At 51.3% G+C, this 16327-nt stretch overlaps 1 protein-coding gene across 1 annotated transcript in view; it reads left to right on the top strand.

Annotated features, from left to right (window-relative positions):
• Gas6 (growth arrest specific 6) overlaps positions 1-16327 on the top strand; it is a 31405-nt gene that overhangs the window by 8033 nt on the left and 7045 nt on the right. The window contains exons 3-10 of the mRNA XM_059244284.1: positions 2294-2318; positions 4129-4191; positions 9150-9272; positions 9997-10119; positions 11260-11382; positions 12224-12345; positions 13570-13688; positions 13896-14085. Of these exons, the coding sequence (XP_059100267.1) occupies positions 2294-2318; positions 4129-4191; positions 9150-9272; positions 9997-10119; positions 11260-11382; positions 12224-12345; positions 13570-13688; positions 13896-14085 (888 nt within the window). The remainder of the gene's footprint in view (positions 1-2293; positions 2319-4128; positions 4192-9149; positions 9273-9996; positions 10120-11259; positions 11383-12223; positions 12346-13569; positions 13689-13895; positions 14086-16327) is intronic.

The raw sequence follows: 16327 nt of genomic DNA, 5'->3' as shown, positions 1-16327 counted from the left end.
CCTGTGACTGTCCCTGGATGGCCAGAATGCTCTTATACACTTGTGTACAATGTAGGGATACAGAGACAGAAAAGGTCCCTCGTGTACAGCCTTATGCTTAGCCAGAGAACTTGTTTTACCAAGATAATGTACACAAACAATGACAGGGAACACCTAAGGCTGAGAATCGTGCTGGATGGTTCTATGTCAACTTGATTCACACTGGCGTCATCTGCAGGCAGGGAATCTCAATTACAAAAATGCCCCATAAGATAAGGCTGTAGACAAGCCTGTAGGGCATTTTCTTAATTAGTGACTGTTTGGGGGCAGGGCAGCCCATTGTGAGTGATGCCATCTCTGCTTTCTATAAGAAAGCAGGCTGAGTAAGCCAGTAAATAGCACCCCTCCATGGCCTCTGCACCAGCTCCTGCCTCCAGGTTCCTGCCCTGCTTGAGTTCCTGTCCTGACTTCCTTCAGTGATGGACTACAACATGGAAATGTCAGCCAGATAAAACCTTTCCTCCCCAATTTGCTTTTGGTCATGGTGTTCATTGCAGCTATGGAATCCTGACTAAGACAGAAGTTGGTACAGGAGAGTAGGTTATTCCTGTGAGAGACCTGATCATGTGTTTGGGGGAGGATTGTGGAAAGAGTTTGGAACTTTCGACTAGAAGAGCCACGAGTGTTGAGCTTGGAAGACAAGAATGTTGAGGGCAGTGCGGACAGTGGGGGCCTGGCTTGTGAAGTTTCAGAGGGAACTTTAAAGACTCCATCAGGGCCATTTGTTATTTTGAATTAACATTCTGTGGTTCTGGTCAGCTGGGGCTGAAGAATCAGCTGTGGTTAACAAGACACCAGAACTACTAAAGTGAAACCTTTGCTTTGCTGAGATACTGGATGCTGGCCAGCTGGAGCTGAGGAATTAGCGGTAGACCAGCATCATTGAGGTAAAATGTTTCCTGCAAATCAGCACACACAGAAGCCGTGTTCCAGACATGGCCAAGGTTGTACCTTGTGCTGGCAGCCGAACTTGGTAGTGTAAGAGTCACCCAGATGGTGCTGGTTTTGAAGGCGTGAAGGGTCATGTGGAGCAGCTGAAGTTGGCACTGTGTGGCAGGATTGGTGTCCCTGAAGAGAGCCCAGGAGAGGCTATTGGTGAAAGAGTAGCCCAGTTACAGCAGAGGACCCCAGCATTTTGGAGATTCCAGTACCGTGGATGACCACCAAGAACAGCAGCGGTGGAGTGGAGCCAACCAGAGCCTGGAAGATCCGTGTGTGCTGCAGAGGACAGAGCCAGGAAGTGACCCAAGCCTGTTGGAGGAGCCCACAGTTGAGAGATTTCAAACTTTAAAAGGAGGTTCTGGATCTTTAAGAGTCTGGATATTTTAAAGGGACTGAGCTTTTAATATGTTTGAATTTGTAAGGACTGTGGGACTATGTTATCCATGTTTTTATCGTGAGATCTTGGGGATGAGTGTGAGAGGAAAGGTGATTTAATGTCAGTGTGTTTGCGTGTCAAGTTGACAAGGGATCAGTTGTGCTGAATAGTTTTATATCAGCGTGACTCAGCTGAGAGGAGGGAACATGGATTAAGAAAATGCCTCCATAAGCTTGGGTTGTAGGACATTTTCTTAATTATTGATTAATGAAAGAGCATCCAGCCATTTCCCTGAGCTGGTGGTCCTGGGTTCTATAAGAAAGCAGACTGAGCAAGCCATGGGGAGCAAGCCAGTAAGCAGCACCCCTCCATGGCCTCTGCATCAGCTCCTGTCTCCAGGTTCTGCCCTGCTTGAGTTCCTGTCCTGATTTCCTTCAATGATGGACTACAATGTAGAAGTGTAAGCCAGATACACCATTTCCTCCCCAACTTGATTTTGGTCATGGTGTTTCATCCAAAGCAATAGAATCCCTAAGACAAATCCCTAAGTCTGTGTCCTTGAACTGACACTGGGCTACCTGGAATGTTCCTATCCTTCCACGTGCATTCTCTCAGGAAACGTGGGAGGCACCCTCTGACTAGCTATGGGTGACACTGACTTGCTTCTTCCTGAAGGTGGCCGCACAGTCATGCTCTGCAGTCAGGCTCTGCGGTGATCCTGCAGAAGCTGAGTCAGCAGAGGCTTCCCGCCCCCATGCTTCTCTCAGGGGTCATCCTTTCTGACAGGGCTACCAAGGAGCTCTACTGTTGAGGGAGCCAGCCGCAGTGCAAGGTTCTTGCTTCTGTGTCCCTGTCTCCAGGCTTGATTAAACAATTACATCCTCTTTATGAGGCCTCATGCTGTGTCGGTTAACTCTCGCCTTCTTCTTTCCACAGGACTATTTCTATCCAAGATACCAAGGTAAGTCAAAGGTGCCATGGTAGCTTCATTGTCACACAGGCCTAGTGTCTGTTTCATGTCAGGGAAATCCCATTACCATCTTATTCCTGGGAGGAGGAAGTTGTGAGGTTAGAGCCGCTGAGTGCACATGGATCAAAACATGAGTGTGGTTTTTGTGTGTGTGTGTGTGTGTATATATGTGTGTGTATACACACACACACACACACACACACACACACATACACACACCATTTTAATTCCAAGTTGCCTGAGACTCAGACTAACACTGCCATTTGCAAATGTCTTCTTTGATTCCAGGCCCTGCCCACATCTGGAAGTATGGCTAATTGCATGCCCTCAAAGTTTCTGGTCTCAGGACTCTGTACTTCTGAGATTATTGAGGACCACCCCCTCACAAAAAAATTTGCTCCTGTGTGATGTGTTTATCAATATTTGCTTTATTATTGGTTAAAACTTAGAACCTTGCAGAAGGTTTTTACGTAGTTTGAACAGGAACACACACATACTCTCAGCTCAGCACATAGTGGCATAAGAAATACCAATATGCTCTTACAGGAGAAACAGGGGAAAAAATAGGGTTTTAGTCTACAGGGCAGTTACTTTGCTCCCTCAAGAAGTCCTAAATTCTCTGGGTGCTGTTTGGTCAATACCCAAAGTACTTTGGCTGTATGTATATTGCTTGTAAGAAGTGTCTGTTCTTAGTCTTTGGACTTATCAACACACTTTTGGATAAGAGGCTGGCCTTCTGTCCAGGAGGCACCTGACTGTAGTCTGTATCAAGCTGTAGCACAGAGGACCAGTGACTTGCCTGCTGTGACTCTCCAGGGTTGGGTACCAGAATCTGGGCTAGTGGACACAGGGGACTAGAGAAGGGACAGACAGTTACAGTCAAGCTGGGATCCGTGGGAGTTCGCAATAACTGCCACCCAGAACCCCACGGGGGTTAATAGGTATGACACAGAGCGGGGAAGGCTTAGCTAGTCTCATTGGCCTCTGTAGATGAGCAGTATCAGCCTGTCAACATCTGGGAGGGGGTGGAGTCTCTGCACACACTGATCGATTGCTCGTAAACACACCTTTTCAAGGAAAGCTTTGCCATTCCTCTTGATCCAATTTCCCATGGATCAATTGGCCTTGGAGTCCTTGGCAAGCTTTGCCCATCTCCAAATACACGTTCACTCAGGACTTCACTCATTCAGGCCTCTCTCTGATCCCTACACTAGCCCAACTAGCCTTGGGCCATCTCTAGTGCCCAGCAGAGGGAGATAGCCCGTCCATGCATCTTAACTGTACTTTCGCTGTCCACACTGTCTTCTCAAATGTGGACGGTCAACAGTGACCTAAGAAGGGCCAGGCAGAGCGGCTGAACACCATCATAGGCAGCCATCATGTATGGTCTGTGTTCCAGTGCTCTGCTCCTGGCTCCCTTGTGGAACACATGTGTCTGCCAGGTCTAGTGCCCTGCAGGCTTGTGAGGGAACCCCAAGAGCAGTTCTACTTTCAGAGGAAGGACAATGTTTCCTGAAATTCAGATCCTGAAATCTTGAAATTCAGTTCTTTGGCCATAGACAGACTGTGTTAAAGTTCATGGTGTTCTGTTGATAGGAGGCTCCAGCACTCACCCGTTCTGGAGTTGATTTTCTGTCACATTGGGGATACTTACCACCAAGTGCTTTATACTGACAGCTAGACTATACACTCACTGAAGATCCATGTATCCAGGTGAAAAGAAACTGTCACTTGGCACTAATTTGGATACCTGTGCTACCCCAGGGATGACAACTGACTGTTGTCTGTCTCTCTCTTTCAGAATGCTTGAGGAAATATGGCAAGCCTGAAGATAAAAACCCAAATTTTGCCCCTTGCGTTCAGAGTAAGTGCCCCCTCCTGTCTCACTGGAAGCGCATACTGGGTAGCTGTGGCTCCGCTGTGGTTGGGATAAAGCCGTTGAATATTGCAGCAGCATGAGAAGTTGTCAGGCCCTCCAGGAGTCTGCTCCTTGTACACTGAACTTTCTCTTAAAGAAAGTACATCTTGTTTTTGTTTTCAAATGCACAATAAATGCACTTGTTATGGGGGGTTAAATATTTCATAGGGTGTGAAGTGTACCCCTACATCATGCAGGCAAGGCCATCTTTCAGCTGTTTGTACCTAGAGTACAGAAATGGCCTTTGCACACTTGTGTCCCCCCCATCCCTAGTCACTGCCTTGTTTGGAGTCTCTTCCGGGGCAAGGGCACTCCCATCTCCCACCAGATGTCAGCTGCTTTGGCTCGGCTCGGCTTAGCCCAAGTGGCTTGACCAGCTTTGGGGCTATTTTGTCTCTATCATGCAGAAGCAGAATGATGTCTGACGCATCTGTTCACAGTTCTGGTTCCTAAGAAAGGGTCAGAGACAGACCTGCATCCACATTTCACTTTGAGAGCAGCTTCTGTAACTCAGGTGTTCCTTTCCCATCGGAAAAAAAACCCTTTGTTTCAGTCACTGTGTTGTTACTTGGTTTTGTCTTTAGCTTAGTTTTGTGCTTCTCTCCGAATTTAGTTCTTGACCCTTGCTCTATCAAGTGTGGTAATTTCTTTCCTTATACTTTCTAATTTGTTGGTATGTGATGGTACATTGATCCTGGACGTCAACCTTTGCCCCCAGGGCTCTGTGGAGTTATTCTGTTGCTTTGGTTTGTGGCCATTATTGTGGCTTCAGAGCCTCTTAGGGTGTTTGGAATTGCATTGACATCCTCTGGGTGAGACTTGAGATTCTGTACCCCCCACCCCCACCCCGCCGTGGTGGTAGGTGGCCTGGAAGAGGGGCATGAGATTGTACCCACCCCCAGAGCCTGTCCCTGAGCTGATTAGATGATAAATCTCCTGTGTCTTCTGGTGCCAAATATGTTGAATTCAATTGCCAGATGCCTTGCCTGCTCAGGGCAGAGGCTTTGCCAAAGTCCCTGACACAAGGCTACCTCCTGCCTGGCTCTGCTCATCACAGGTCCCAGCAGCATGCCCCTGAGCTGTCATTGTCTGGGCCCCTCATGGTGGCTGTACAAAAGTGCCCCGATGACCCAGAGATCTTTCTACTGAGCCACGGAAAGACAGGGCCACAGGGCAGGGCCACGGAAAGACAGGGCCACAGGGCAGGCCCACAGGGCAGGGCCACGGAAAGACAGAGCCACAGGGCAGGCCCACCAGCTATGCAGGCTGTTGCCCTTTGAACCTGGTTCTTTACCTTGATGCCCATGATATGTCACTGAGTGCCCTGAGTACCCATTTTTGTTAAAAATTTAAAACAAAAGTCTTGCAGGCCCCATTCTGGCATTTTCTAGAGAGCTTAGACCTAGTCCTAGACAAGCGTTTACCCTAACAGGCCTTCTGGAGCCCAACACCTCACCGCATGGGGGTTGATCACCATGCCGACTGTAACTAAAGTGACAAGGGAGAAGTCACAGACTACACATGGGCTCTGCTCTCTCGATGCCGGCAAAGGCTTTGGGTTCCATTTCGTTCCTTTCTTATAAGCTGTTCCAGGTCCCCTGCCATGTCCAGTGGGATCCTCTGACACACACGTCAACAGGAAGCTTGTTCCCCACGCACTAGATCAGGCCCTGGTTGATGAGTCAGATCATCAGGATTTTCCAGGGGTCAGGGCTCCTGGGCCCAGAACAAAGGGTCTAGATTGGACAGGATGACTGCCCAGGTCCTGACTTGCCACCTGGAGAGCCAGCTCACACTTCACCTACAGCCACACAAGCAAACCAGGATAGACTGTTAATAACAGCAGATCTTTGTGAGTTCAAGCCCACCGTGGTCTACAGAGTGAGTTCCAGGACAGCCACGGCCACACACAGAGAAACTTGTCAAAAAAAAAAAAAAATTAAAAAAAGGACAGCAACCTGCCTGGGGAATCGCTCCCTAGGCCCCACAGTGCCTACAAAACTGTCCATTCTTTCACCTTTTGGGAATGTGCTGGTCTCGCTGCAGAGATCTCCAGGCACCTGCCAAGGGTCAAACATTGGACTTGGTAAATTTCCAACAGGAAAAGAAATGACATGTAGTGGGTGGTATTCCTCTAGGGACAGAGGGACAAGGGTTGTGGTGTTGGCTCTGTGTTGGGACTCTTAAAAAATAACATTACCCCATTGGAAGTTGGCTCTGCACCATCTCTCAGCCTAAGGACAGATTTTTGCAAGGGGTGGATGTGGCATTCTTGGCCAAGTTAACCAGTCCCTGTGCCAAATTTGCTAGTGTATACTTTAGAAATAAAGTTAACCCTCCAGCCGGACACTTTAAGCATACTGGACACTGTGTCCTGGCTTCAGGTGGGCTCCCGTGAGGCCAAAGAAGTTGTGGAATGACGAGGACCTCCCATCCTCACCCCTCATTTACAGGCCACTCTGACTTTACCCAGCCCCTACATGCTTTAGGAGAAAATGGCATTTTATAATGATCTGCCAGAAACCACTCTGCAAGAATCTCAAAAACACTTGAAGACTCACAGGCACGTTGTTGGCTGTCATGTGTATAAACCCAGCAGACTTTGGATGTAAACGTGGAAAGACCACAGAGGGGGGAAAAGGCAAACAGAGGGGATCGTGGAGCTCCCCTGAGAAGCCTAGACTTGCTTCCCAGGCCCGCTGTGGGCTCGGCGCCCAGCCCAGCCTGGCCCGGTCCAAGTAGAAGCTGCCAGCCATGGGGCTGACCTGAAAATCCTGGATGAGCAAAGGAATGCATCTGGGAAATCCAGAGGTTGGCTCCTGCTTCATCTTCTGCCAGCTCCCCCCACCCCTGACCCCGTCCCTGCCGGGCAGCAAGAACCCTCTTTGTCTAGAGTTCAGGTGTGGGAACCAGAGGCCTGTGGGAAGGGCCCCCAAGAATGGAGCAAGCACTGGTGTGAGTAACCGGGAGGACTTTGACATCCTGCCAGGATGGCCTCTAGGAGACATTGGCCGGTACTCCCGATGCTCTTCTGGCTTGGCCTGAAACTGTTCCTGTAAATCAAAGAGGAGCAAATGCTGGCTTCAGCCAGTAGAATAGGGGTGCCCAGGAACCAAAGCCAGAGATAGGGATTGTCATGAGACTCAAAATGGCTGTTACCAACTGAAAGCAGAGAGAGAGGAGAGAATGAATGAATGCGTATCTCATCACTGCTTCCTCAAAGAGAGACAGCTCAGCCTTCCTCCGGGTCCTCAGCTCTTGGGTCTCGGCTGTTCATGTGCTACAGAGGGCCCACCTAACCCAGAACGTCCCTTTTGGATGCCAGGTGGAGTGCAGATCACCTGCCAGTGTGAGGCATGGGCTGGCTGGTGTTGAGGGATACGAGTGTGGCTATGCTCTCGGTGTGCTGGATCACAGCTGACCTCCGCCTTCTGGTGCAGATGTGGGATTCAAGTGGCCAGATGACAGTGACCACACTCGAGGACAGGAGGGAAATGGGGTTGGTCACCCTCATCCAGTCAGAGCTCTGGGTGTGCTGTCTGAAGTCAGCCCCATCTTTATCTTCTAACAGTGACAGTCTGGAGTCTGTCTTCCGTCAGACCCTGCACAGGGCAGAGTTGAAGGCAGGAAGCAGGGGACCATCCAGATGTTTAACAGAGGTGGTAAAATACCCTGAGCAATAGGATGCCAGTCCAAGTAGGACACCAGTCAGCATGCTGTCCAACCTGGCAGAGACTGATCAGGGCCGGGAAGTGGCACCCTGTGTGTCTCTAAAACCTCTAGAAGAGCTGTTCTCAACGTGTGGGTCGCAACCCCTTTAGGGATCGAATGACCCTTTCACAGGGGTCACCTAAGACCATCAGGAAACATTTACATTACAATTTGTAACAGTAGCAAAATTACAGTTTCAAAGTAGCAACAGTAATAATTTTATGGTTGGGGGTCACCACAGCATGAGGAACTGTATTAAAGGGTCACAGCATTAGGAAGGTTGAGAACCACTGCTCTAAAACTATCTAGCTGTTAGTAGGTAGGAGACACCCCACCCCCTACCCCATCCAGGCAGACTATAGATCCTTTAGATGGGGCAGAATGAAGGGCCCAAGGCTCCTATGCTTTGGGTCCTGGGTCATGCCCACATCTGTTCAACCTCTGAAAGGACTCTTTGAGAACGGGATATAATAATGGTTCTTTCTGTGACTTCCCTAACCTTGGGGTTGAAGCACATGCTGAGTTTTCCCACCCCCACCCAAGGCATAGTCAAGGCTGTGTCTGGAGGTCTCAGCTGCGTCCCTAAGGTACTCCGTGGAGGTCAGTGACATTGGAAGATCTTTTAATTGCAGACTATAAGCCAGAGGCTGAAGCTATGTGGTTCAGACACCCCGTGTCTTGTTCAGCTGGTCACTGCACACCTAACTTGACACCTTAGTGCTGAGATCGTACGTGTGTGTGTGTGTGTGTGTGTGTGTGTGTGTGTGTGTGTGTGTGTACACACACGTGCGTGCGCACATGCATGTATGTTGGTGGTGCTGGTGTCTAAAAAGAGCCTACCTGCCTATGCAGTAGGCTCCACCAATTTTGTGTCCCGTGTTCTGTGTCCTTCTAGGGGATCTAGAAGACCCATTCCCTGGGAGACCTAGGCCAGCAGTCCCTCTTTGCCTGGCCCAGTGACAGTCACCTCCTCCCAGTTAGACCTGGGTAGTATTGCTGGAACTGGTCCCAGGGCCTTAAAAGTTCCTCACATTTGTTCCTGTCCAAGGTGGGGACCTCCATCACAGCTTAGCCTACACTGGAACCCTTAGGAGCTCCCCTGAGGCCTCACCAGTGGCTCTGACCACCCCCAACTATGTGAGGTAGGACTTCCAGAGAAATCTTATGTGACTTTTTTGTATCCTCCAACTCAGACTTGCCTGACCAGTGCACCCCAAACCCTTGTGATAGGAAGGGTTCTCAGCTCTGCCAAGACCTCATGGGCAACTTCTTCTGCCTATGCAAAGCTGGCTGGGAAGGCCGCCTCTGTAACAAAGGTGAGAGTCCACAGCCCCACCCCCTCCCTGTCCCACCCCCTCTCTGTCCCACCCCCTCTCTGCCCCACCCCCTCCCTGTCCCACACTCTCTGCTCACACCCTGCTCCACCTGCTCCTCACCCACGACCCATGACTGGGAGCTCAGCCATACTTCTAGTCTGTCCTGGGACAAGGCCCTGATGGACAACCTCAGCATCCCTCTCGGGAACCCTTTGCCCGTCCAGGGTGGCATGCAGCAGCCCCGAGGCTCACTGAAGCTGCAGGCTCCTGGAGAGTTGAGGCAGCCAGAGAGCTGTTTTAGAACCAGGATTGAAAAGAAGGAAATGCCACATGGGTCTTAGCACCCCAGCTAAGGGGCCCCACCTTGGTTTACTCAGGTGAGGGTGAGGCATCAGGTAAAGCTACAAACGAGATAGCAGACCCTGCCCAGCCCTTCACTCCGGGCGGCCAGGCTGCGTCCACAGGTCATCTGGATAGTTCTGTTCAGGGTGCCAGACAAGGCTGTGTGTAGGTCTTGTGGCTGCTGAGCACCGATTGATTGGTGGGTCCTTTTTGTCCTTTACCCCGTCCCTTGTGCACCTAGAGACCTTCAAGAACTGAGTCTGTGGCTATCCCCACCCACAGCAGTTCATATCTCTCTGGCCCTCACGCTGTCTACCTTACCTACCTGAGGCCAGCAGGGGAGTGTCCAGGTAGAAGCCCCTCACTCTTTCTCCATGTCCAGATGTCAATGAGTGTGGCCAGAAGAACGGGGGCTGCAGCCAGGTCTGCCACAACAAGCCAGGAAGCTTCCAATGTGCCTGCCATAGTGGCTTCTCGCTTGCCCCAGACGGCAGGAACTGCCAAGGTAAGTCCCTGGCTGAGCAACTGCGCCCCACCTACCCCCCCTGTCCCGAGAAGGGAATGAGCATCCTTTGGAAATGGTCCAGCCCAGCATCCTGGACACGAGTCCCCAGCTCTGAGAGCAAGGGCAAGGACTGCCCATCCACACTAGTGTTTCTAGGTACCTTCAGCCCACAGAGCCTGCAGGACAGCCTGTGTGGTCACAAGGCGTAGATCTCTGCAGCTGACTGCAGGGAACTTGGCAAGGTGGCAGGCCGCAGTACCTCCGTGCACCTGCCATACCTTCCAGACCCTCCCAGCGCAGACTCCCCCTTCCCTGCCCCCGACAAACACAGGAGCAGATGGGGCCTCCCTACTCTGTGGTCCCATTTCCACTCGGCCCGGAGCAGGGAACCTGAGGATACCCAAACAAGCATCTCAAAGTGCATGCTCCAGCTGTTTCCCCTGAGCTGATTTAGGGTATAGAGGGATGGTGTTCAACCTCTGCTCCAACGCAGATGGACCAGAGTGTCCCTGAGGAACCAGGGCTCACAGGACTGGGCCACAACAGCCTATGTGGATGGTCCAGATGGCTGCAGGGGGTGGGGTCAACTCGGGATCTGAGCGCAAATCTGATGAGACAAATGACTATTTCCCTCACCCATTTTTGGGGAAAAATTATTCTCATCTACCTCAGAGTTCACCTCTGACAGTCGCAAAGAATATTCTTAGGAGGTGTGATTGTATGGGAACAGTCAGTCACCGTGTCCTCGTACCTATGGGAAATGTGTGGGAAATGCATATGGGAATGTATAGGCCTCCCCTCCTGTGTCCTTATTCCAGGAACAGAGGCCCTCTCGTTGTGGCTCTTGTCCCTGGCCTTGACCAAGGGACACAGCCCCCACCCTTTAGTAGCAGGTTGAGGAGACCTGCCTTGCTTTGTGGATCCTGAGCAATGAAGCCTACAGTGTACCCAGTGTGGGGTGAGCAGCATGTGGCCCCTGGGCCCCCCATCACTTGACACCCACGGCGAAGGCACCGTGCCTTCCTCCTCCCGTTCTCCACCCTCCTGTGTCGGGGCTGTTCTCGCCCTCTATCCCCAGTGGCCGCTGCAGCTGTCCCAGACCGACCTGTACAGCCTTGGCCTGGCTGGCTTTGCTTGCAGATGTAGACGAGTGCGCAGACGCAGACACCTGTGGGGATGCACGCTGCAAGAACCTGCCGGGGTCCTACTCCTGCCTCTGTGACAAGGGATACATGTACAGCTCCCAGGAGAAGATGTGCCAAGGTACCCATGCCGCAGCCACCCAGGTTACTTCCTTCTTTGACCCTTAGCCTAGGACACATGTTGGTTGCTGCCTGAACGTGGGCTGCATTGCTCTACAGCTGGCACCCACTGGTCCAACCTTCCAGGAAGTCATTGTATACACACGAAGGTTGGAAAATGTCAGGACCTACTGGGGGTCTCTGTGTACCTTCATTGAAGATGACTCCTAAAGTCAGTCCTCTCTCTCACCCCTTTTTCCTGAAACCATTGTGTCCATACATGCATGTGTGCTCACACAGGGTGTTCTCATACATGTGTATGTGTTCCAGTGTGTGCCCAAATGAGGACACACCTGTGTTTACCCTTCCCCTGCCTTCAGGAGAGTCAGTGAAGATCCTGAATCCCTTGCTAGACTTTGGCTTCCTCCCAGCCGTCTGTGCCTTCAGTAGATGGGGAATGGTGTACTTATTCCCTCACTGTGGAGGTTTACCATGTCCTGAGAGCAGAGACATACAAGAGACTCTGAGAGATAGCTAGGGGAGCCCTGGAGAAGAACTGAGCCCCCCAGGGAAGGGAGCACAGAGCTAAGGGTTCAGAGGCTCCTGCCCTGCACCATTCTCCCACAACCCACACAGACATGCTCGGTCCCTCCATCCCTGGGCCAGTCAGCCGGTCAGTCTGAGCACAGTCCTAAGACACCTTTAGCTCTACACTTCTCTCTGGGAAGCAGGGACCTAAGAGACAGGCCTCTGAGGCGGCAGGCTGAGCAATGATGTCTACAGCGTGTCTCTGGGAAGAGTAAGTGGGGTTGCTCGGTGTTTGGAGCTTTCCCCACGCCTACCCCGAGTCCCTTTGCCGGCAGATGTGGACGAGTGTCAGCAGGGACGCTGCGAACAAACCTGTGTCAACTCCCCAGGCAGCTATACCTGCCACTGTGATGGGCGCGGGGGCCTAAAGCTGTCCCCAGACATGGATACTTGCGAGGTAGGTGACCCTAGTGTCCACTGGATGGCCTGGCGGAGCCCTGTGCTGTGCTTTGTGTGGGACCCTCTGCTACTAACTGGTTGACTGAAAACTCCCACTAGCTCTCAGGACCACACAGCTAGCCAAACCTCTGTTTGGTTGTGTTGATGAAATCTCCATAGCAACTCTCCACTCTCAGCCACGTAGCCTGCTGGTGCAGACCCAAGGTGTGATGTGTTCACACCAGGATGTACAGTGCACGCGCGCGTGCACACACACACACACACACACACACACACACACACACACACACACCATTCACTCAGGACTCTGTAACAAGCTAAATAAACTTTAGGGAAGTTGTGTATTAATGGCATTTTCTGAAAAACAGCAGCAAGTGACCACATACCATGATGACTTTGCAAGACACAGGTCTAGGAAGCAGGATAAGCATTTTCCAGTTATGAGTCTGAAGCTCAAGTCATCTAGGTCCTTTTTTTAAAAAAAAAAAAAAAAAAGAAAGAAAGAAATCTTTATTTATTTATTATGTATACAGAAGAGGGCACCAGATCTCATTACAGATGGTTGTAAGCCACCATGTGGGTGCTGGGAATTGAACTCAGGACCTCTGGAAGAGCAGTCGGTGCTCTTAACCTCTGAGCCATCTCGTCAGCCCAATCTAGTTCCTTTGTGAGGCTCCCGTTGCATGAGATGGTGTCCTCCTGAAGGGCTAGGGGAGCAGCACTTGTGTGCCTTAGGCTCATGCTGGCCAGTGTGGCAGTGCAGGACCCTTCTGTCTCTCATCCCCCCTGGAAGCCAGCTTAACCTGATTTAATTCTACCTTCTCTCTGGTCAGTGGGAAAGCCTACAGCATAAATCAGTTTCTTGAACCATACATAGTCTTCAAGGCCTTTGGGTTCTGTTCATTTTGTTAATAGTGTGCTAATTTTTACGAGTCTCTGTGCTCCTCTGTGAGTTGGAAGAATTTCATAATTTAAACACCACTAGCGAATAAGAACAGGTGAGAAAGAAGCAGGTGATAGAAGACTCCAGAACCCTGGGCCTCTGCCTGGGGGCACCAACATGGGATGGGTCATATGGACTCTGGGATTTCCAGGGGTGGGCTAGCCTTGGGATTCTGGAAGATCAGAGGATCTCCCACAATGTGACCAGGACCTCAAGGTTGTTTAAAAGGCAGCCACAGGGCATCCCCTGCCCCAACACCTTCCGATTATCTCATGGCAGGACATCTTACCGTGTGTGCCCTTCACCATGGCCAAGAGCGTGAAGTCCTTGTACCTGGGCCGCATGTTCAGCGGCACCCCAGTGATCAGACTACGCTTTAAGAGGCTTCAGCCCACCAGGTGAGAGCCAGACACACAGGACGGCAGAACCCAGGTGAGAAGGCTGAGCCAGGCCTCCTAGTTTCCAGGAGCCCAAAGCCACTCAAGATCTCTGAGTGAACCAGCTCCCCACGTCCTGGAAAGTGACCCAGGGGTCTTGGCCCTGGGACTAGGCGGCCCTGTACCACCTGCCCTCTGCCCCACTTCGTTTCTCGGGTCTGTTTACAGGCTGCTGGCTGAGTTTGACTTCCGAACTTTTGATCCTGAAGGAGTCCTCTTCTTCGCTGGCGGCCGTTCAGATAGCACATGGATCGTCCTGGGGCTGCGGGCTGGGCGGCTTGAGTTGCAGCTGCGGTACAACGGTGTTGGGAGGATCACCAGCAGCGGGCCCATTATCAACCATGGCATGTGGCAGACGGTGAGTGGAAGGCTAAGGCTACCCCTAGCATTTGGCGCTGGATGTGGCCCGTGGGTAGGACACCTGCTCCAGTTAACCAGAGCTGCTGCTTCATTGGCTGAGTGTGGCTTACTCAGAAAGGGCTTCCTGTGGCAGCCATGTGGGCATCGGCCCAGAAGGTACTAGAATAATTGCATGAGGATGCTCAAACATTGAAGGCCAACAGAGGAGATAGATAACTAGCTCAGAACACCCAAAAACCTGAGCACCTGAGACCGGGATCTTCTGTTCATGTGATCAACAGGGGCGTCTTCTGCCCTCGGCTCCGGCTGCTTCCCCCACTGGAGTTTGGGTGACATACGGTGACCTCCTACTCAGGAGTCACTTCCTATACCCCAGGCAGTAAAACAGGCTTGGGAATTAACGTTTGGAAGAAAAACAGAAAGACATAGTTTTTCCCTTTGCAGTGAAAACAAGATGAAAAATCCATGTTCTGCTTTGCAGACAGACATGGACCCCTGCCATCTCTCCAGCTACCGACTGCTGTCTGCCCTCCTTCCTGGCTTTGAGGGGTCAGAGTGTCTGTAGCAGAACAGGGGAGGGTCCAAGGAAAGAAGAAGCCTGGGGAGAGGGTGCCCTCTACACAGCCGCAGGGACAAGCCTGGGCTAGGACCCAGGCAGGACCCAGGCTGGGAGCAGAGACCATGACTTGGTACTGTCTAGGTGGCGGCTCACATACCCTGAACTCATGGCTCAGTAAGAGAGCATCCCAGGAGGCCAAGTTCTGCCCCTCAGTGTTCCCTGCCCAGTCATTCATAACTCTGCTCCTCTGACAGATGCAGGAAGACACTAAGTGTGCCTCCAACTCAGCTAAAAAGGATACTGATGTTCTGGAAGGCAGGGACCATACCATATCTAATGTACATTCCTGCACAGCTTCAAGGCATTCCTATGTGCAACGTTTCTGAGGAATTTGCTTGATCATTCAACCTCGCTCCACCTTAGACAGTAAATTAACTGTTAGGAGTTTAGAAAATTTCGGAACATGTATGTTCTTCCAACTACAGCACCAGCATAGGGAGAACCACAATAGAGACAGCTTACCGGCTGATGGGATACTTCAGGGCTGAGGATGAGCAAAGGAAGCAGGCATTAGGACCTGGAGCCCCTTGTGAGTACCAGAGAGATTATATAGGTTGAAGAGGCAAGAGTTTGCATGGGCCACAGAGGTGAGGTGGTTGTGGGGTCTTTTTTAGGCTGCAGAGGCAGGAAGATGAGTAGACACACCAATGCGAGACCTAGAGCGAACTGATGTTCGGGCCTAGGCTGCACTGAGGAAATATCGGGGTTTCTTCTGTAGAAACCTAGAAGTCAGTGAAGGCATGTGAAGGAAGCAATGACTTCTTCTCCCATCTTCCTTGGACCATTATGGGCACCTAGCCACAGTCAGCTGTGCTGGCCAGCTGGGCTGCCAGGCCCCCGGACAGGCTGGGCTCAGTCCTGGATGTCAGACCGCCCGACGCTTCAGTAGTGAATGAGTTCATCACCCACTCAGTCCCTTCTCACACAGAGGAGATCACACCTTTAGTAAATGCATTTTTGTACGCCCAGCACAGCGTCTGCCACTGTGGTCACCTTGGGCATAGCCGAAAGTATGTCACCCACTTCGGGGATGAAAGTCTTCCAGAGTTGAGTTCTGCTATAAGAGATCCATTTCATGGATCTCAGAGTCAGCTGTGGTACTGCTGCTGGGCAGAACCTCATCATCTGCATAACACTGGCTGAGGGTCATCCAGGAGCTGCATTTTCTGCTCCTGGTCCTCTAGAGCCTAGGGAGCAGAAGACCCATTGCTATATCAGATGAGATCAGCCCAGGGCCACAGCACTGATATAGGGCATATAAGCCTATGTCCAGCCCACACTGATAACCCTCCCACCCACAGTAATCATACTTGCTGGGGTCAGAACTGAGAGACTGAACTTGTTCAACTGTGGAACTTTAGCTTGTTAACAAATCTATACAGAAGCCAAGGTCATGGCACCCTTCACAGTACAGTCTGCGGTACAGGACCTGGGACCTGGGTGCAGCTGTCGGCTCTACAGAGCTCCTCTGGGCTGTTATATGACACTGTGTTTGTGTCACATGTGAGAAGAGTTCAAACATGGAGCTCATGTTAGGCTTCAGTTTGGCTCTGAGCCAGCGTTTGGCTGGATTCGGATTCCACTCTGTAGCCTGGAAGTTCCTCACAGACACGCGAGCCAC

This window comes from Peromyscus eremicus, chromosome 17 (genome assembly GCF_949786415.1).
Source record: "Peromyscus eremicus chromosome 17, PerEre_H2_v1, whole genome shotgun sequence".
Classification (NCBI taxonomy): domain Eukaryota; kingdom Metazoa; phylum Chordata; class Mammalia; order Rodentia; family Cricetidae; genus Peromyscus; species Peromyscus eremicus.
Note: the sequence above shows the minus strand (reverse complement) of the source record. Positions and strands in the feature narration are given on the sequence as shown.